This window comes from Diceros bicornis, chromosome 19, assembly GCF_020826845.1.
Source record: "Diceros bicornis minor isolate mBicDic1 chromosome 19, mDicBic1.mat.cur, whole genome shotgun sequence".
Lineage (NCBI taxonomy): Eukaryota > Metazoa > Chordata > Mammalia > Perissodactyla > Rhinocerotidae > Diceros > Diceros bicornis.
Window position 1 is genome coordinate 10897005 of NC_080758.1, and position 21841 is coordinate 10918845.

General features: G+C 51.5%; 1 protein-coding gene across 2 annotated transcripts in view; it reads left to right on the forward strand.

The window, feature by feature from the left end:
* NFATC2 (nuclear factor of activated T cells 2) overlaps window positions 1-21841 on the forward strand; it is a 144386-nt gene that overhangs the window by 116645 nt on the left and 5900 nt on the right. The window contains exon 10 of one of the 2 annotated variants that reach the window (XM_058562462.1): window positions 15605-15692. The exons of the other annotated variant lie outside the window; for it this stretch is intronic. Coding sequence (XP_058418445.1) covers window positions 15605-15648 — 44 coding nt within the window. The 3' untranslated portion in view covers window positions 15649-15692. The remainder of the gene's footprint in view (window positions 1-15604; window positions 15693-21841) is intronic. 2 annotated transcript variants of the gene reach the window in all.

A 21841-nucleotide genomic window follows, 5' to 3' on the forward strand; every position in this document is an offset into this window, starting at 1 on the left:
AGAGCCAGTCCAGGAACCCCAAAACATTTTCTTATTACCTTTTTGCCTGAAACAGATGTCTCAACCTTGACCCTGTCGACATGTGGGGCAGATCGTTCTCTGTGGTGGGGCCGTCCTGTGCACTGTGGGATGTTTAGCGGCATCCCCTGGCCTCCCCCCACCAGATGCCAGTAGCCCACTCCCCCCACACCTGCCCCAGTTGTGACAACCAAATATGTCTCCAGATACTGCTGTTTGTTCCCTGGGGGGAAGAATTGCCACCGGTTAAGAACCACCAGCCTGAAAGATTTGGTGCCTCATTCTGGTGGAAACGGCAGCTTTATAATGTTGAGTGTTGACCAAACAATATGTTTTTTTGGGGAAGGGTATCCACTCTGGAAAGAGGCCTGTTGTCTGTAGACTGGAGAATCCTCAGAGCTCTCTGGCTGTGTGAAGCCCCCAGGAACTGGTCTCTTGCTGTGTACAGCGTGTTGCCTGGGGAGTGCCCAGGACTGTGGCTTCGGGGTCGGAAGACGTCGATGACTGGTTGTCAAAGGAAGCTTCACTTGGAGCCCCGCTTCGCCTCTCCCTTGCTTGTGGCCTTGGGTGAGGCATGTGTGAAAAGCGATTTACAGACCGTCAGGGGCCCCACGAGGACCGGGGAGGGCCGATGGCGCCGTGTGGAGGCAGCCTCCTTCTGCACTGGGTTGCGATGGCTGCATCAGGAAACTGCCAGGAGGCCTCTTGTTTGAGCATTTGCCTTCGTGATTTGCTTCCAGTCAACTGGTGCCCATTTAGTCATTCTTTGAATGGACATTCACTGAGTACCTACTGTGTGCTGGGCTTTGTGCCAGGTGCCGGGACACAGCAGTGAATCCAGTGGACGAGGCCCCTCCCCTGACAGAGCTCTCTAGGGGGAAAAGCTGTTAATTAAAAGTCAATGGGTAAATAATGAGAATTTCAGATGGGGCTAAGTGCTCTGAATAAAACAGGGTGATGGCAGGAGAGGGAGTAACTTCAGAGGGGGCAGTCAGGGACTGAGGAGGTGACATGAGACCTGAAGGAGAGGAGGTGGGGGAAGAGAGTTCCAGGCAGAGGGCACAGCATGTGCAAAGGGCCAGAGCTGGCAGAAGCCTGGTCTGGTGGAGGACAGAAGAGGTCTGGGGTGGCTGAGAGCCATGACCGGGACATGAGTGAAAGGGAGGCGTTGAGGGCAGGCCAGACCACGGAGGGCCTCACAGGCCACAGTGAGAGCTTCAGATTCGATTCCAGGCGGGAAGGGCAGCTGCTGGCAGGTGGAAGGCTATAGTTTGGGGTGTGTGTTTGTCAGGCTGGCAAGTACAGGAAATAATTATAACAACAGTCCTCCGACTTAACGAGCACCTTCCGAAGGCAGAGACTAATTATCGTCCCTGCATCACAGCTGTGAAACCAGGCTGCAGCGAGAGGAAGTGATTTGTGTCAGGTCACAAAGCTGGAGGCCCAGAGGGTGAGCTTTTAGAGTCACGTGTGGGAGAGAATGATCTAGAGTCAATTCGTAAACAGAATGGAGCATTTCTCTTGGGCCTTTTCACTCCCGCTATCTGATCAGACTCCAGAAAATTGGCTTTCGCTCCAGACCCGCCGGTCTGACCGCCTCCTGGACACCTCCCCTTGGAAGCCCCCAGGAATCTCAGACTCAGCAGGTGCCAGAGTGAACTCATACCCACCCTCCTCTGGCGGCCTAAGGAATTTGGAGGTGTGGCCTGAGGCAAGTTACTTAATGTCTGTGACCTCAATTTCCCCATCTGTAAAATGGGGATAATAGCAGTGCTTCAGGTTTAAATGAAATGATACACGGAAAGTGCATGTAACAGAGTCAGCCACATAGTAAGCATTTCGTGGAGAGTAACTGTCAGCCTTGTCATCTTCCTCATTGTCATCTTCATCTGTCCAGAGTCGTGGACATGTCTCAGTCTCTGCATTTGGGATGTGCCAACCCTTCTCTGTTATCTTCCCACCAGTTCCAGGCTGAGGCCATCTGCTTGGGTGCCACCGTGAGCCTCGTTGTCAGGGACCCCGGCCCGGTCCATCGGGACACCCTGCTGCGTGTGGGGTGTGGGATGTTGACTGCCATCTTGTTTGTACTAGCAGATGACCAGAAGCAACCTAAATGTCCATTAATAAGACACAGCCACACAGGGGAGTTCCTGAATAGCTGGCGACCGGAGTAGAGGGGGACTTTTTCTGTTTGTGTGTGTGTGTGTGTTTTGTTTTTTTGTGAGGAAGATCAGCCCTGAGCTGACATCTGCCAATCCTCCTCCTTTTTCTGCTGAGGAAGACTGGCCCTGGGCTAACATCCGTGCCCATCTTCCTCCACTTTATACGGGACACCGCCACGGCATGGCTTGCCAAGTGGTGCGTTGGTGCGTCCCCGGGATCCGAACCTGCGAACCCCAGGCCGCCGCAGCAGAGCGCGCGCACTTAACCACTTGCGCCACTGGGCCGGCCCCCTGTTTGTGTTTTCATACTTTCGAGTTTTCCTGTCTTCTTTGCCATATGCATGTATTGCTTAAAAGACAAAAAAAAAGGGACACATTTCAGGTCCTAGAAATGACCCTAGAGGCTAGTATAAAAAATGGGGATTTAGAGTAGAAAGCTTTTAGTTCTGATTGGGGTGCATCTCCCGCCATTCGGATGCGCACTTGCCCCTCGTGTGCACCCCTCTCGGCTCTGAGTAGAGGATGACACGTGGCTGTGCTGAGACTTTCTTGCCTCTGAAGCTTTGCCCGCGCCCTAACCCCCGCCTGGAATGCCATCCCCTCCCTTTGTGCCTTTTGAAATCTGACCAGCGAGCGTTTCAAGGCTCTGACAAGGTCTCTTCTCTCTGCAGCCGGAGGGTTTTTCTCTTCCTGAGTCCTGGAAACACACGTGGTCCTTTGCAGTTGCTGTTTATCACCTACACCTTTCAGGGGGTTCCTGTATATTTTTTCCTTCCCCTCTCAAGTCCAAGTCTGTGGGTGGTAAGGACTAATGTCTGTGACTTGTCTGCATCCTCAGCTACCCCTCAACTTGGCAGCACTTGTTAATGTCCCCTTTGCTCAAGGTGTGGCCCGGCTCCCTGCACATAAGATGCTCACCAAACATTTGTGGAGTTGAATGAATATCCAAGAATGAAATGGAAATCATACACTGCCCGGGTTTTAAATGGTTTAGAACTATTCATCATAAAACAACAACGATAATACTTATTTTCAATAATAATAATAATAGGAACTGTTTTTTCGATAGCACTTATTGTATAGCAGGTTCTCTACTTAGACTTGACTGTATTAACTCATTTAATCCTCACAACAGCCCCAGGAGGCAAGTTTCATTATTCCCATTTTATAGATGAGGAAACTCTGGCCCAGAGAGGTTAAGTAACTGGCCCAAGGTCACATAGCCAGTGAGTACATTTGTAGATGTTTTTTATCTAGATTTTTTTGAGGAAAGATGCCACACATTTCTTTGGGAGTTCAGGAATGCAAATAACAAACCCTAGAGCATCTGCTAACAAGATTCGATAGCATATACAACCTGGGGAGTCAGCCTGTGTCCTGGCCTAGAATCAGGCCTCAGCAGGACAGCTTTGGAACCTAGGGCTGTGAGCTTTCAAAATGCCTGAAAAACAAGTGTGAGAGACACAGGGTGTGGGGGTGGGGGTAGAGGAATAAACTTCTAGATCCAAGAAGAGAACTGCAAAATTGAAGTGATAAATGTTTAATGACATGCCTATAAACACAAGACGTCACCCAGTCACCTTCAACCTTTATAGCAGTGTTTAAATTATATTTATTGTGAGCAATGGAGCATTTTAGTTGCTTGGCATGATGGGGCCTGGAGTTTCCAAAGGTGGAAGTGCTGGGCCCTTGAATGTCCCACTGGGACTTTGCAGGGTCGCAGTGAAGGGGGCGCATCCCTGTCTGAACAGCACCGGGGCCTCCAGCCGGTCCCTGGGCTCCCTCTCAACGCCGCACTCCCCAGGCCTCGGAGCGTCCAGTGGACTTGACTGAGGCAGAGTCTGCAGCCCAGGCCGGGCCAGGCCCTCAAAAATGTGCTGGCTGCTGCGCCCACTAGAAAATCGATTTCTCGCCTCCGGCCAGCAACGCTGCCCAGCGCCTGGCCATCCTGCGGTTGTTGTGACAGCAAAACCAAGTGCCATGGAAACGATTGTGCAACCCAGGAGCAGGCTGCCTGGAGAGCCGGGCGGCTGCTCTCAGCTCGGCGCGCTGGGCCCTCGCCTCGTTCTGCCTCTCTCCCCATCCCTCTTGTGATTCTGTTGTGCTTGGCCTGGGCTTGCGTTGGACTCAGAAGTGCTCCTTTTGCGGGGAGACCCGCGAGCTTGCTCCGCTTTCCATGCCAAGAGACCAGCCCAGCTGGCACATGTGCCCCTTATCCCTCCTGCTCCCTTCCAGCTCCCCGTTCCTCCCGAAGATAGCGTCCCCAGGGCCCAGCTGGCAGAGGGCATAAGGTGCCCGGGGACACCTGGGAATGGGCATCCGAGCCGGCGGGGCTTTCCTCTGTAAACAGCACAGCATTTGCATCCCTAGCCTTGCCAGGGCTCTCCCGGCCGGCCGGCCAGCGGGGCCTCCCTCCCACTGTGGTTCCAGGCGTTTCTGGGGGCAGAAAACAGAAACCAGCCCTGTGTTTTCCAGGCTGCCAGGCGTCTGAGCAATTCATGCCTCGGCCCAGGAACTGGAACTCCCTTCTCTGCCCACCTCAGCCCCTTTTGGAAAAGAGGGTACCCGCTGCCTCCAGGCTGGCCCCCTGTTCTGTTCTGATTAAAGAGAAGGTTCTGAGGATGGTCTTCTGCCCGCCTGAGTTGCCACCCCTGCGGCCCCTGTCGCAGCCCAATCCTCCTAGCTGTTTGATGCCAGAGTGGGGGTCCCTGGGGCTCACCCCACGATGGCCTCTTGGCACGTGACTGTGGCCAGGCCTGCCCTGGAGAGAGTTTCCTGAATTCAAACTCTGGATCACAGTGCTCACTTGCTCAGGGCGCTTGCTGCTCTAGGGGCCTCTTCCCCATTCAGGGCCCCCTCTGTGTGGCTGTGTTGGCGGAGGGGCAGGAAGGAAGGCAACCTGTTAAGGTCATTCCCGATGGACTGGGAGCAACTGATAAGCTGAGGCCCCTCCTGTGGGTGCTCAGTTTCAGAGAAGGGCTCGTTCACGCCGGCGGGTCCCTCAGGGAGAACGGGGAAGGAAGGTTTTCACGACGAGGTTGGCACCTCTAGTTTCTTTTTGGAAAGTTTGGCCTCCTGGCCCAAATTTCTTGCACTTTAGTTCCACTCAACACATTTGCTGAGGGCCTACTATGTGCCAGGCAGAAAATAAATCAAAGAGCATCGATTCAGTCATTTCCATTGTGGTTTGTAATATGGGCGTGTATAGGTTACTCTGTGTGCGTGTGTGTGTGCACAAGCGTGCATGCAGGGGAGCAGCCCAGGAGCTAGTGTGGGCAGGGGAAATAAGTTGGCTCAGTCAGATCCTCCTTGGACTTCAGTGGTTAACTCTGATCGTTTCAGGCCCGAACAAAAAGCTTCTGTCTTTACCATTAAACCAACGTTTATTGGTGAGGCAGGAGTGCAGGGTAGAGCGGTTTCGAGTTTGCTCCTGGAATCACTGCCTGTGTTTAAATCCTCGCGGCCACCTTCTGGCTGTGTAACTCTGAGCACGTCCCTTCAGCTCTCTGAGCCTTGGTTCACTGAACTGCAGAATGGGAATCATAAGAATAATAACGCCCTCCCCCCCGGGGCCCTGGTGAACATGGCATGGTTCATGCCTGTAGATTTCTTAGGATAGGACGTGGTACAGAGCAAGTGCTCGGCACAGGCCAGCCACCAGCCTCATTTATCAATACCTGCAACCAGCCAGGTAAATACTGGGTGAATGAGGGGAGGTCCCTGCCCTGTGGATCTTACCGTCTACTGGGGAGAAGGGATAATAAATGCCACAAAGAAGTGTATTTCAGGTGGCGAGACGAGCTAGGCAGGAGAGAAGCAGGTGTTGTGAGAGAAGACTTTGGACAGGGTCATCAGGGAAGGCCTCTCAGAGGAGGTGACACTTTCCTCCCCAAAGTGTGCTAGAATTCATTCCCTCCTTCATTCCCTGAAGGGTGAGCTGCTTGCTGTGGTCCCCCACGCGAGTTCTGTATGGCGGGCACAAAGGTAGTCTGTCTCAGTTTGTCTTCCTTCCTCCTCCTCTCCATCCTTCCCCTCCTCCCTCTCTGCCCAGCTTTTTCCTGCCCTGCCCCTCTCTCCTGCCCTCCTCTCTCCTCCCTTCCTCCTCCCTCCCTTCTTCCCTCCTCTCCTTTCTTCCCTTCTTCCTTTCTCTCTTCCTTCTTTCTTTCCTTCCTTTCTTTAAATACCAAATTGCTCTTATTAAGTATATGTAAGATAAAATAACAATACAAATAAATACCGTGTACCTACCCTCAAGTTTAAAGAAAAAGAACATAACCATTCCTTTGAGTGCCTCTGATTTAAAAAAAAATTTATCTGGAAAGCTTTCAGTTATGTTTCTTTATAAGAAGACTTTTTATAATACTTTTCTTTGATACTATTATCACAGCTGAAAATGAATAATTCTTTAATATCATCAAGTTCACTGTTTGGATTTTCAACTGCCTCATAAATGCCCTAATTTTTCTTTTACAGTTTGTTTGACGGGATCCAAGGCAGGCCCACACGTTGTGGTTGTTTGAAGTGTGTTATCTGTTTCTTTCATCTGTCCATGCCCCCTTCATCTTTGTCCCCATGCCATCTTTGCTTGACGAGTCCAGGTGGTTTGCGTAGTCTGAGATTTGCTGATTGCGGCCTCATGGTGTCATCTAAACGTGTTGCTCTGGCCTCAGTATTTCCTGTAAGGCAGTAGTGGGGTAGAGGCTGGATCAGATTCATTTTGATGTTTTTGGCAAGACAACCTCGTAGGTGGTGGTGTGGTCTCCCATCAGGTGGCTTGTGGGGTCTCGTGTCTTTTCTATGATGTTCTCAGCATGATGCTCATACCTGGGTTGAATGTATAATTTTGAATGTACCCTCTCCACTCTCACCTTAGAGTAATCATTGTCCTGAATTTTGTGTTGTCACTTGCTTTTCTGTATAGTTTCACCATGTTTGAGTTTTGCTTCTGAACTTTACCTAAATAGAATCATTCTGTAAGTAGTTTTCTGCAACTTGCCTTTTCCTTCAACATTATGTTCTTGAGATTCATTTGTTGTCTTTGCTGTGGCTGTCATCTGCTGAATCAGACACGCTGGGAGTGGGGCCCAGCAATCTGCTTTCATGACCCCTCCAGGCGATTCTGATGCTCCCCAGTCTGAAGTTCTGATTTTGGAAATCTTTTTCTACCCTGACGTCATCCAGAGCTTCTCCTATATTATCTTCCAAATACATTACAGTCTTACCTTTCACCGTAAGTTTGTAATCCTCTTGGAATTGATTTCTGTGTCCAGTATGAGGTAAGGTTCTAATTTCCCTGTTTTCCATGTGGATAACTGGTTATCCTGGACTGTCTATTGAGAAGTCCATCTTTCCCCACTGTAATCAATCCATCAGTGTGGTAAATAGCGTTTCCATCTAAGCGTGGGCCTCCTCCTGGTCTCTCTTCCATAGATGAATGTGTCCCCAGCGGCAGTTAATTACAGCAGATCTGTAAATATTACTGATTTCCAGTAGGTTCCTTCCCCAGCCTGTTGTTCCCCAGAGGTGTCTTGTCTATTCTTCTTGGCTTTTTGCTTTTCTGTGGACATGTTAGAGTCAGCTTGTCAGGCTCCACAGAATGGGACTGAATCTTTAGATCAACTTTAGATCGTTGAATCTCTAGCTCAAATGGGGGAAAGTGGACACTGTGCAATATTGAGTTTGGTGGAGTTTTTCTAAAACCTGCTCAAGGTCATCTTTCATAACAGAAGTGAGGGTAGAGCCGCCTCCCACAGGGGCTCACTGTCATCCCCAGCCACCGACCCTGCCGCCTGGCTGGGATGCACCTCACGATGGCCCCACAACCCGCCTCCCTCCTCGAAGCTTGGGGGGCCTCAGTGGATGGAGTCCAGGGTTGGGAGGATGGAGAGCTTTAGCTGGAAAGGCCGACTCTCCCGTCTCTAAGCATCTCCAGTTTGCCGAGGATATGCTACTCTGAAAACCTGCCTCCCACTGAGGTCTTTCCATGGGCAATTTCTAGCCATGTCCCAGCTGCTGTATGAAATACAGTTCAGAATAGAGATGTTCACACGTGGAGAAACGATTTCTCCTCCTTTAAGTTGGACTGAGTGGAAAATGAAGGTTTAGGGTTCCAGATCCACAGTCCTTGTCCTGACCCCATTTGCTGCGTGGCAGCCATGCTACCCCCTCCCCCCAAAATAGGATCCCATCGCCATGGTAACCATGTGCAACTGAGAGGCTGTGTCCATACCAGCATATATGCAGGGTCCCCCTGATCCATCTAATGGCAGTGTGGACATTGGCACGTGCTAACAGATCTGTCGGTGGGCCGTAAATGAGACGCTGTATGTGAAAGCATGGGGCCTCATAGAAGGTGTCCACCGAATGTTGCTTCATTGGCCTGGACGCACATGTCCTCTAGGAACTGTGGACATGAACTCGGCCACCTGCCTCCTGTCTTTCCAACTGGCATCCCCAGGCCTTGAGGAGCAGCCCTCTGCCTCTGCCCTCAGGCACTGCTCCCTCGGCCCCTCGATGAGCCGCTCTGCATGTGGATTTGGAGTTCTGAGTCATGAAGTCTAATGGTGGAGGGGACGTGGAGGAGGATGCTGGGATTAAGGCCGAAGGAAGCTGAGTGTGGGGACGTGGCCTGTCTCGTGCGGCTTGACCAGCGTAGGACGGGTGTGTCTCCCCGGAGGCTAGCTCAGGACCAGTGGCCTCCTCTTGCCTCCTTGGGGCTTGGCGCCTTCTTGGCTGCAAGCTGCTCTGCCCCTCCCCCGACCTGCCAACGACATGCCCTCCTCCCAGTTAGCACCTCGGCCTCTTACTCGAAACCAGAGCCTCAGAACTGCCATGTTTACTCATCCCGAGAGCTGGGGACAGCTTGGGACATGGAGCGGCGTTTTTCTCGTAAGCTCCGAGATCTTGCTGGTAAGATGTCTGGGTGCTGGCGCTGTGCAGGCCTGCTGCCTGGGCTGGCTTCCGCGGGCCTCTGGTTTGCAGAGTGCGGGTGACTCAGAGGGCTGTTCTGCATGTCGCTGGCCCACTGCAGCCGGTGCTCCGTGCAGGGTGGCCTGGGAGGGGGCCCCTCTCTGCAGGATGTGAAAATGCATCTCTGAGCGCATGGTTGACCTCAGACCCACCCACTCCCAAAATGCAGAAATAGCTTCCGAGGTGAAAGTGCTTTGGTGAAGGCGGCTGGCCTGGCCGTCCACTTGATTCTGTCTGTTAACCAAATGTTCTCTGTGTGGTAGGCTAATACGTATTAACAATGATAATAGGAACAGCTGCTAACACGTTGTTAGCTCGGCATTGTGCCAGCTGTCTTCATTGCACATCTTTCTGGAGTACACATTATTATTCCCATTGCACAGATGAGGAAACCGAGGCTCAAGAAGTTCAAGATTGGCTCACGTGCCCTCAGTGAATGTGGAGCGCTTACTGTGTGCCAGACACTGTCTGAAGCACCTGTCATGTGTTGACTCATTGATTTCCTCTAACATTAAAATTCCCGCTAAAATTTTTAGGAACAATTATTGCCCCCCTTCACAGGGGAGGTGCAGAGAGGGTCGGGGCTTCCCTGGAGTCCCAGCAGGATGTGCCAGGCTGGGATTTGGACCCGAGCAGTCTGGCTCCCCTCAGTGTGCTTCCCTGAGGCTCTTCCCTGGGGTGAGAGCCCCTCCCCATGTCGCTCAGCTCCCACGCTGATCGGTCTGCGACCCCACCCTCAGGGACTTACAGCCTCAGCAGACACAGAGGGGCTGCATTTGTGATATCAGTGGAGGGTGGACAAGGGAGAGGGGCTGTTGGCTGGAGGAACCCAGGCGGCATTGGAGGCTGGATGTGGACAGAGACGGAGGATTCGGATGCATAGCAAAGAGAGGTGCCTTCCCGGCCTGGAGCTAGACTACATAAGGGTGTGGTGGGGGGAACGTGGGGCCATAGCAGCGTCTGCTCCTTGTTCAAACCCCGGGCCCCCCACGGACCAGTGTGGGACCTTCGGCCAGTCATTTAACCTTAGCTGCTTTGCTAGCAGGTGCCTGCCACGTGAGCATCAATGGAGCAGTTCGAGAGGAGTGTACTCTGGCCACACAGTGCTTATGGGGCTGTCTTGGTTCAGGCCACTATATCAGAATTCCACGGATTGGGGAGCTTAAATGACAGAAATCGATTTTCTCACAGTTCTGGGGTCCGGAAGTGTGAGATCAGGGTGCCAACATGGTCGGGTTCTGGTGAGCGCCTTCTTCAGATGGATGCCTTTTTCCTGTGTGGCAGAGAGAGAGCAAACAAGCTCTCTGGTATCTCTTCTCATAAGGGCACTAATCTCAGCATGAGGGCCCACCCTCATGGCCTCATCTAACCCTAATCACCTCCCAAAGGCCCCCTCTCCAAACACCATCACATTGAGGGTTAGGGCTTCAACAGAGCAATTTTGAGGAACAGAATTCAGTCCATAGTAGGGACTGTACAGCTGGAAGTTTCGATCAAGAGGGTGAATCAGGAGTTAGGGCTCTGTCTGCGTGTCCTGGGAGAGTTAGTGTATTTTAGGGACACCTGGTGTCATGTCACACACACACGCAGAGTCTTTGCCGGTCACAGCCTGTGAGTTGAGAGCGCTAAGTGCCGTGGCCGGGCCTGTGAGTCTCACTTGGAGAACTTTAGGACTGGGTCTGTTCCCTGCTCGGACCTGGTGGAATTTCTTTCTAGGCTTCTCTTGCCTGTGAGCCTGGAAGGGGGTGCTGGGTGGCCCAGGGGGTCCTGATTTAGCTTGCTGTCACTCGCCCCACAGGCCCTGGGCTGAACCAGGAAGGTGGAGGGTGCTTGGCCTTGCATTTGCCCTCCCCCACGCCACCCCCACCCCGGCTGGTGGTGGGGGCGGCGGGCTTGCCCAGGGCTGGGCCCCGTGTTGAGGGCTTGCCAGTGGCACGTGGGGACAGGCCTACACTCCCAGGAAGTCAGCCTGCAGGGCCATCAATTCTGATAAACTAGGCTGAAGGACTCAAGGGGAAGGCAGATGTGGCTGAAATCTTTTAGGGGGGGAAATTTCAAGACAGAGTACATAAGACAGAGGGGAAGATATCATGGAAGGAGCGTGAAGTGGTCAGGAGGCCTCCTTACAGGATGTGGGCTTATGTTGGGCTTTGGAAATGTGTGGGTGTATGTGTGGTTGTGTATTTTTTTTTGGCGGGGGGTTGTGCTGTGAGCTGGTCATGACATATGTGGGAGGACATCGAATGATCTGGAAGGTGAATTTATGGGAAGGGGAGGTGGAGGCTGTGCTGGGTGATTCGACAGCTACACAGTGAATCCTTTCCAAGCAGCAGGGCCATGCTGGTTTTTGAAGCAAAGGTCTTGCGAGGCAGGCGGGGGTTTGGACCTCCTCCAAGAGGTCACGAGGAAGTTTTTTGCAATTCTGTGACATGAGGAAAGTGGTTCAGGATGGAAATGCTTCCTGCTGCTCCAGGCTTCCACCTGCTCATCCAGCAGAGGGTTTGACCCCCGCGCCCAGCCTCAGGGCCATCTCTCACGGATAAACAAGGACAGACAAACTCAAATGTCTTCACATAAAAGCTTGGTTAATTCCTCCAACCCCCAAAGAGAAAGATGGCTTCCCAAACAATTAGGTGTTTATTTTATCATCTCATTTGTGGTCGCAGGCTGACTTGTGGGTTTGGATCACTGTTTCTTTCCCGATTCTCAACTGGGTGTAGTAACAAGTGCTTTTCTTTTGCTTCTGTTTTGTTTAAAAAAAAAGGCGATGACTTATTTTGCAGTGCTTGCTTTGTGGCTGAGGCCACCGAGCAGAGGTTTGGAGTCGAGGCCGTGAAGAAATGGCAGAAGGACAAGGAAGTAAGCCGTGGTTTGTTCGAACGCTCTCCCTGCTGTGGTTGCTGCCGTAGAAGCTGTGTGGTTGCTTGACAGGAGAGGTGCAGCTTAGCTGCCTCTAGTCAGAAGATGTTCTGCTGAATGGAAGGAAAGGATGAGGCGGAAGGGGTCTGAGTTTACACAGTTGGTTAGTCCTTCCTTGTAGGGCAGCTTAGCTCAGAGAAAAGTCCGAGTTGTTTCTCCCTAGACTGTAAGCTGATGTGTAATCACGGAAGAAGTGGAGAAAGGAGGAGATGGGAGCGGGTTGTCCGCCGGTTGGGAGGGACATCAGTATTTCATTGTAGAACCATCAAACTGAACGTACCTTAGACTGGTCTCTCTAGTTCGCATCAGCTCCCTGACACAGACGCACACAGGTCTTCCCATCTAATTCCATCTCATTCAAAGACGCATGCCTATGCTCAGAAGGCTGGAAGCTAGTTGCATAATTTGTCAAGGTGACAGATTCTTGGGTCTGTGTGTTTGTCTGTATTTTCTCTGTTGACATCTTGTGCTTTCGTGTTAATGATCAGTGTTGATGATAGTGAACCACTTGCAATCCATAACCTGTTACCATCAAATCCCCAGACTGATGGGATGATTCCCCGATTTATGCCTAGGGTTGCAAAAAGACAACATCACTGTATAGCTCTTCAGCTCTAGCCTCATAAAAGACCACAAAACGGGGCAGTGATTCTAGGACCCTGTCCTTGGGAGGGTTTGTAGGTATCACTAAGGCAGCATATGGTAGCTCTTGATGTCCACCCCCCGTTACTAACAACTGACCAGAACAGACGCACTCATCAGTGGAACTTACTTCCTGTTGAAATGTGGAGGGAAATAGAATTGTCTTCTTGGTTGTTGGAGAGGACTGTCTTGGACTGGTCTCTGTCTCCTTCCACATCTTTTTCTCTCACTCTCCCGTCTTTCTTCTTCAGAGGGCCCTATTGCAGAGTTAAAAATAAACACCTGCCAATAAGCCAACTATATCATCTCATTTAATCCTCACAGCAACCTTGCCAAGGAGGTGTTCTTATCCCTATTTTATGGGGAAACTGAGGCTCAGTGAGACGCTGTGAGACTTACACAGATGTACTGACAGAATGCTTTTGTTCCAAGGGTTTCTGATGCTAATCTGCATTTTAACCCAGCCCCCAGGGCAGCCTGACGATCTTCCAAATGGGGAGGCCCTAGCCTGGGACTAGCAGCCATGGAGCTGGGGCCACATCTTGGCTATGCCCAGAGCCAGGGGGCTGTTCCTGGACAAGTCACTCCATCTTTCTCTGCCTCAGTAAGCTGACCTGAGAAATGGGCATCACACCACCGGCCCCCGGAGATGGCCGTGAGGATTAAATGAGACGTGCAAACAGCCGCCTGCAGAGGAGGATGGTTGGTGGGCGTCTAGGTCTTGAGTTGAATTTTGGGTTTTAGTTGAATTAAAACAGGCCTTTCCTCTGACTCTTTTTGCCTCTCTCTTCCACCAAGAAACAGACAATTAAGGAGTGAAACTTCATGACTAAACAGGAAGCTGCACCTCAAAAGGCCACAGACAAACCTGTCAGTTTGCTGCTGTATTAATTCTGTGAACTCGTGACCAGGGGCAGGGAGTGGAGATAGAGCTGGGCTTGGCTTCTTGGGTTCTGGCCTTTTGGGTCCCCTGAGACCCACCCTCAAAGCCCCCGGGTCCTGGCCGGCTGGTGTTAGGAGCCTGGTACCTGGGGTTCCACCTCGGTTTGAATTGCTGCTCCAAGGCTGTGACCTTGGGCCTGTGCGTGGCACCTGGTACCTACTAAATGCTACTTGAATGAGTAGATGTGGATAAAGTGAAAACGTCTTGGCCATTAGAGCACCTTGGAGCTATTTTTTCTGGGAATAACCACTGAGCCGAATGCTCTACCTTAAGTTCCAACGACACCACCCTGCCGTTGGCGCAGACCAGGGGCCCCGGCACAGAGGCAGGGCGACAGGTGAGGGGCCAGGACAGTGATCCAGACAGGAGGTGGTAGAGACTGTTAGTTTCCGGATAGATTTTGAGGGTAGATCCAGAAGCATTTACATATGGAGGGGATGTGGGCTATGACCAAGATTGGCCTGAACAACAGGAAGAAGGGAGTGTGTTTCCTGTAATGGGAATTAGAGGAACAGGCTCTTCTTTTTAGGGGGGTTGAGGGGGTGGGAGTGAGTATCAGGAGATTGCTTTTGGCCATGTTAAGTTTGAGATGCCCAGTGGGCAATTAGATGTCTAAGTCCGAAGTTCGGGAGTGAGGTCTGGGCTGAAGACATTCATTGGGCCATTGGCAGGATACAGGCGGTGTCTCAAGGCCCTGAGTGAGTGATCTGACAGTGCCTCTGCTCTTGGGTTTGGAACGAGCCGATGTGTAGTAGAGACAGAGATGGCCTTAGGGCCACAGGCACCTGGGATTTTGGAGAGTGGACCTTTTTGCTTCAAGAGATAGCCTGACACACAGGATCCAAACTGTGATTATAGCTGCTACTGAGGAGGAGAGGGGAGGTGGCTATTTCATCCTGGGCCGCAGCAGCCTGTCACTCACCCCAACGGGGCCCAACCAAACCAACCCTCCTGCAGCCCAGCATTTGGGAGCCCAGCCTGTAACTGCAGAACTGCCGGAAAGATCTCATTAATGGGTATTCTCTGCCTTGAAGATGAGATTTCAGGGAGCTCACACCTTTTCTGGAAAGAGCATCCTGGTTTACCTACTCATGCTGATAAAGCTGCATTGAGTACAAGTTGGATCATCCCTGTCGGAAATTAATCCCAGAAAATATTTCTATGTCAGGCGCTCAGAATGGACTCCAGCCTTATAATTTGGTCAAAGGGGATTGAGGGAACAAGCGTTTTGAACGCTGTAGGCATGATACAGCCCTGGAGGGGAGTTCACTGTTATATAAAAGTGAGGAGAAGATGTGATATCATAGAATGGCTTGTAAAGTAGCCTGCTGTCACGTCCCCTTTTTAAGTGCCTTCAGTGCTCCGATTGGGCAGGGGTTGTAAAAAATAGTAACTGTTTTCATTGTCGACCAAAAAAAACAGGAAGCAAATGTGCAGTCTTGTGAATCTGCGTGCCCACTGAGGTTGTGTGTCTAGTAAGAAGGAAGAGGGAGTCAAGTTGAGCAGTTAGGAAAGCCTGAGGGAGGGTTACAATTAAGTAGATCCTGACTTTCTTTGACCGCAGCAGAAGCCAGCTTTTTTATGTTCTCCTTTTAGTTGGCCATGATTTGAAACTCCATGACATACTGTCCTCTCCAGCTTAAAAAAACAAAGAAAGCCCACCATAATTTTGCCCATACACTTTGATCTCAGATCCCCATCTCTTTGCACAAAGTCCCTCGTCTCAGTGATTATTACCCTGGTTTTGGGTTAATTCTGGCACAAATGTTATAATGATACAGAATTCGGGCTTAAACTACATACAGCCAGAGGCTTAAGTTCTGTCCTGTGTTCCCAGTGGCCCTAGGTTAAGAGGTATTCATTAAAGAGATGATATTAGCATGAGTTGGAAGCATAATAGAGATCAAAGGTGATTTTTCTTCTCAAAAATGGTTTTGCAAATCTTTTTCAGAGCTGATAGACACACACCTTAGCTGGATACAAAACATATTATGAAACAGAATGACTGTGATCTTTGATCCGAGAAATCAAAGTTAAAGGTAATTGCTATCTTCTGCCTCTCCTTTTGTTTTCCAGCTGTGTGTTTCCTTAACTTGAATTTTTTTTTTTTTCATATGAGAAAACTTTACACCCTTGAAGGCCCTCTCTCCTCGTCTTCTGACCATCCTCACAGACAGCATGTCCTGCTCTTGAGGGCTGGGCCCCACCACTTCTGAAGTGGACACCCCTGGGGGACAGCCCTGAGCTTCTCTGCGTCTGTGAGGCTGGAGCTCAAAGTTGGGGTGGGGAGAAGGGGGGACGAGGCTCTGGGAATTGCATGCTCTCCCAGGGGCCCCATCACCCCGTCCTAGGAAGAACGCAGGCATGCCCTGTTCCCGTCTTTGCAAGTTCTGCTCCTGCGCTGTGCCAGCTCCTTGGTTTTGTAGACTTTGACTGGCGTATCCGGTTAAGTCAGGCTCTCCATCAACGGTGGGCTGTTCTGCCCTTGGGAACAAGAGAGGGCAGGTAGATCAGAAAACCCGAGAAGCGCCCTGTGCTTAGGTAATTTCTGATTTTGATCTCATCAACTCGAAGCTCCAGCTCTTCCCAGGGGCTTTCTTGTGCACTTTGGGGGCGTTAACTCGCTGCCTGATTTCTGGATGTGAACCCAGCTTCTGCGACCGGGGTGGAGCCGTGGTTTTCCCACTGAGCTCAGTGGAGCCCCTCACCTGACTTGAGGCAGCTGATCCTCCTTGAGTGACTATGGATCCTGGGCCAACGCAGTGTCAGGAGGCTCTGGGTATAGAGTCCATGTGGGACAGTGAGGATGTCACTTGACCTTTCTGTGCCCCAGCTGTCATTGCATCCCCTGCACACTCTGATTGGAGTAAGCGCCCAGCACATGGCGAGTGCCCCCCGGAAGTCAGCCAGCGTCGGCATTGCTGGGTTACCCGTCTGCTTCCGACTTCCCAGCTCGCTGGGCTGTGGCTTTTGAATGGCCCCTTGGTCAGTGAAAGTGGGTTCATTACATCACACTGATGGCTCACTCTGAAAACCCAGTAAAACTAACCAGCAGATGCCGTGCGCGTTAGCACACGTAGCGGAGCTGACACCCCAAAACCTTGTTTCCAAGAGGGTGGGGCTGCGACGCCTCCTAATACCGGCGTGAGCCCTTGGTGGGGCAGGGTTTCTCTGGCACATTCCCCAGCAGGGACTGTCAGCACTGCAGTCAAAAGCAATAATAACACCAGCGAACTTTTGCTGGACACCCACCAGGTGTCAGGCTCCCTCCAGGGGGCTTCACGTCCAAGGAATCAAGATGACAAAAATGCAGCTGAAGTCAGTGCGAGAGTGTGGGCCGTTCAGAGAAGCTGTCAAAGGGCTGCCTCCCTCCCTCATGTTAGAACTTGGCAGCACTTCTGACCTCGCAGGGCCTGGGAACTCGGGCGGCTGGCTCAGCCTTCCCAGCGCCCAGCTCTGCTCTGCGAGGCCTCGGAGGGGATTTACCACCAGGCCCTCTTCAGGCCCCACCCACGGCTGAAGGCCACAGGCCTATCAAGGGTTTTTTTGTCTTTTTCACTGAGCCTCTGAAGTCTGGCCCCTCTGGAAAGCTCTTCTCCAGTGTTCTCCAGTGCCCCCAGAGCGTGCGGGGCGGATGGGAGAGGATGAGAGGCTGGGAAGATACTTAGCACGGACAAGCAGAGCCCTGGGGGACCTTCGTTCTCAGAGGACAGATCACTTCAGCTTTGATTCCAAGGTCACAGGGGCAGGCCCGAGGCCAGTGGCCGTCTTCCCCCCCAGCCCCTTTCCACTGCTCCTGGGGAAAGCAGAGCTGTCGCTCAGGGCACAGTCTCGGCCTGGAGGTCACTCTTGGCCTTGAGAGGAGCTCTACCTGAGAGCAGTTGGGACGAAAGAACACTTGGTGAGCTTTCTGGTTCAGCATCCTAAGGTCCAGCCCTCTCATCTCGCCCCAAGCCTGGGTCTCGGGAGTGAGTTCAGCGAGGTGTGCAGGAGAAGGGCAGTAGGGGGCCTGCACCCTTGTCGGCTCTGAGACTCCGAGTTGGCCTGGAGAACGCAGCCTCTCTGGATCCCATCCAAGCTGGAGGAGTGTCTTTCAGGCCATGGCCTTGGTGGCTGGCCCCAGGCTCTCGGGCTCGTGTGGGAACTCACACGATCTCACCGAATCATAGAAAACATGGTTGAGGTTTGGGAGAGAAGCTGCAGGGGTCTATCCACTCCTGCCTGTTGCTTCTTTCTCGGGGGCTTAAGTTCCAAAGGCAGCAGTTAAGGGGAAAAGTCCTAGAATTAAAATTATCCTTGAAAATCTCTTAAGGGGAACCCAGCGTGTATCTGTGTGGTTTTCTGTATGTAACGCTGAGCAGCCATTCTTCACAAGCTGAAGTTTGAGAACCTCTGAGCTTGGCTAAAAGAAGGAAGTCAGCATGCAGGTGTCCGGGCCTTCAAGCGAATCAGAAAATTCCTGGGGCAGAGTGGGATTTTTAATAGCAATCAATGCAGTTTTTAGAAATTTAACACCAACTTAACCCAGAATTGTTTGAGGAACAATACTAGTAAGAGGCATTGGCTTCCCCAGATTGCCATCCCAAAAAAGCAAAGAAAACACTCTGCTTTCCTTTTCTTTTTTGCCACTGGTATATACTAGGGATCAGCAAACTATGTCTCTCAGGCCAAATCCGGCCCCTGGCCTGTTTTAGTTAATAAAGTTTTATTGGTACACAGCCATGCCCATTTGCTCATATATTGTCTATGGCTGCTTTCACGTGAACAAAGCACAGCTGAGGAGTTGAGTAAGAGGCCATAGAGCCCACAAAATGGAAAATATTTTTATCTGGCCCTTTACAGAAAAAGTTTGTTGACCTCTGGTCTATTCTCTTCTTTTTCTGTCTGCAGTCATTTTTATTAGAATAATTATATTTTTCTTGTTGATTTGTAACACCTCTTTATATATGAATGACCGTTTGTCATATGTACTGAAAATATATCAGAGATTTCTTCTTTAAAGTTTTAAAGAGAAACAACTTTAAATCTGTCCATCTTTTCCTTTCTGGTTTCAGCCTTAGTTTTCAGGCTTAGACATCACCCCTGAGTGACAAGTTCATCAGTGTTTTCATCACAGTGCCTCTCTCTCAGGGTAATAAAAGGTCAGAGGTACTTGTGGCAGACTCAACACCACTGGCCCCAATTCTGTTTTGAGAAAGTGATACTCAGTGACCACCTTAACCACTCAGCACAGGGCCGCCTCCGCTGTTCACTTAGCAGAGCCTGCCCTTGCCTTTTCCTGGTTCACATGAAAGACACTGAAGATTTCAGGGCCCCCAGAAGACTGTGCTACTGAACTTCACAGCACAGTCTCTTTACCAGTCACATAGCCATATACTGTACGGGTTAATACAACAGGCCCTGGGTTCAAATCCTAATCCCTTCCCTTCACCTGCTATGGCAGTTGAGTGCCTGTCTCCATTTCCCATCTGTAAAACGAGGTTTGGTGTGAGAAATAACTAAGTGCTGAGTACAGTGCCTGGCACATAGTTAGCCCTCAATAAATGTGAATGGCTTATATTCCTGCATAGAGAAAGGCGCCAGACAAATAACAGACCAACAACCCATTCATCAATTGGGTAACAGCGGAAAATCAGCTTCCCTAAATCAAGCGATCTAGGCTGATGGTGTGGCATCCTTGTGGTGGGCTAAGATGCATGCATTAGGCACCTGCTGTGTGCGTGCTGCAGTGGGGATACGGATGACTCAAATAATCTGGCACAGGAAGGGCAAGCAAAGCGTTCTGAGAATTCAGTACTTGCTTCTGGAGGGAGTGAAGGCCCCACGGCAGGACTGTGAGACGGCTTCTAGGAGAAGGTGGTGTTGGGGGAGGGTCTATTTGGAGAACTGCATGTGGCCCAATTTAGGAAGAGGTGGGAGGAAAGGTACAGAAGCTGGCATAGGATAGATGCTCAAAAAGTTTATGGAATGAATAAAACATTGATGGCACTGATACAGAGCAGTGGTTCAGTACTCAGACCTCAGGGCCAGACCTGGGGACAGACCCCAGTGCTGACACTGTGATCTGAAGCTACTTAACCCCTTTCTACGCTTCTGTTTTCTCATCCGTTCATACATGTTGGTACTTCCCATGTACCAAGTCGCTGTTGAAGCCCTAGGGATACAGCGGGAAACGAGAGCACAAACAAAGCACTAGCAAGCAAATTGCCAGGACCTGGTAAGGGGAGGAGATTGGGGGAGGAGCACAACTGGCGTGGGGGGCATTGCAGATAGCAGCCAGGGCAGGCTTCCCAGAGGAGGAGACTGTGTTTGAGCAGAGCCTTGAATGAAGTGAGGGAGGGAGGAAGGAGAGCAGCCAGGGCAGAGGCTCTGAGGCACGAGCTGGGCATGGTCGAGTGCAGAACGGAAGCCGTTGTGGTTGGCGTGCAGTGAGCGGGGGAGGGCAGCAGGAGGCGAGGTCACCGGCAGTGCAGGGACCAGATCGCCGGGCCTCTATGGGGCCTCTGGGGAAGCAGGTGGAGGGCGGGCCCAGAGCGGGGTTTTTGGATAAGGGGCTCGTAAGCACGCAGAGGGGCAGAGCGAGGTAGTGAGACTAAGAATGTGAGAGTGAGGTGGTGACAGGGCTGAGCGGGGAAGACCTCCTCCCCACTAAAAGATGGGGAAGACAAAGGGAGAGAGTTCATGGTGGACGTCATGGAATTGATGAGCCCGTGTTTTCAGACTGATGTGGCTGCACTGGAGTAGCTGCCCCCTAGCTGGCATTTCTGCTCTAGAACTTTCTCCTCGTTCACAGCCAGGAGAGCAAGCTGTGAGGTTTCAGAAAGAGAAGGTTCCTCTGCCCAGAGAGGTTTCAGTGGGGTTTGAGTGGGCCTCGCTGCACAGCCGCCTCCCCACCCAACCGCGTGAGGTCTGAATGCAAGGCGCTCGCTGAAGGTTTCCAGATGCCACTATTAGCTCCTACCCAAAATTGACTTTCAGAAAGCAGGACCGTTTTCATCCGAAGGGAGTGGAAAGCCACTTCTGCCTGCCTGACACGTCTCCCAGCGTCCATCCCCATCCCGGCCCCCGCCACAGGCCCTGTGTTCTGAGAAGGGAAACGACCCCTTTGTAGGGGCCGAGGTGCCAGCATCTCTGCCTACCAGCTATTTTTAGAAGGCTGGGCTGTGGAAAGTTTCCACTAAGGATCGACTCCTCTCGTTTCCTAGGTTGAGAAAACAGGAAGCCCTTCAGAATCCGGGCTTTGAAAAGCTTCTCGTGAAGCTGCTCTGACCCCCGCCCCCCTTTCTGCTTTCACTACTGCCTCCCTCTCTGCCTCACAAAGGGCCCTGGCAAGGTCTGTGGAGGGGCGGGGCTGGGGGTGCCATTCTTCCTGGGTTCCTGGTTTAGGGCCCCTGGGAGTCAGCTGGTACACAGTAAGTGCCTAATTAACGCTGGTTAGCTGAATATAGGAGTTCATCCTGAGTTCCTATTTATGGATCCATTCCCGCATTTCGGAAATGTTTGTGATTATAATACACACATTCTCATACATTCACATACATGTATCATATTCTAATACATTTATACATTATCTAATACATACTACTCTACGAACCAACACCTGCTACACACTGGGCACTGCGATAACTTTGTCACTTATACTATCTCATCCAAGCTCCTCGGCAACCCCAGAGGAAGCTAGTATTTTTGTACACAATTTACAGATGGGGAAACTGAGGCACAGAGCAGAGGTGGGGTTCTAACTCTGGCCCTCTGGCTCCAGAACCTGAACTCTCGCCTTGCACGTGCCTCCAGCCTGCATCTGAGGAACAGCAGAGGAGCCCGACTGGCTTCTGACCCAAAACCCAGTCCCGAGGTCAAAGCGTGGGGGTGTTACCAACCGTCGCAGCTAACGCCACTGAGTACCAGTCACCAGGCGCGTGCTGGGAGCCTGTGTGGACGTCCAGGCCTCATCCTCACAGCAGCCCTAAAGGCCACACGCTAGCATGATTCCCTCTTTACAGGCAAGGAAACTGAAGCACAGAGAGGTCAACCATACCAACCGGCTCATCCGGCTTGGAAGCAGTTGTGTTCACTCTCCTCTGTCACGGGGTGGCAGACTCATCCGGCAGGGGTTTCTGGGGAGAAGCACCCTAGGCCCAGGAACGCCTGGTTTGAACAGGGGGAGGCTTTGGGCAGAGCTCAACAG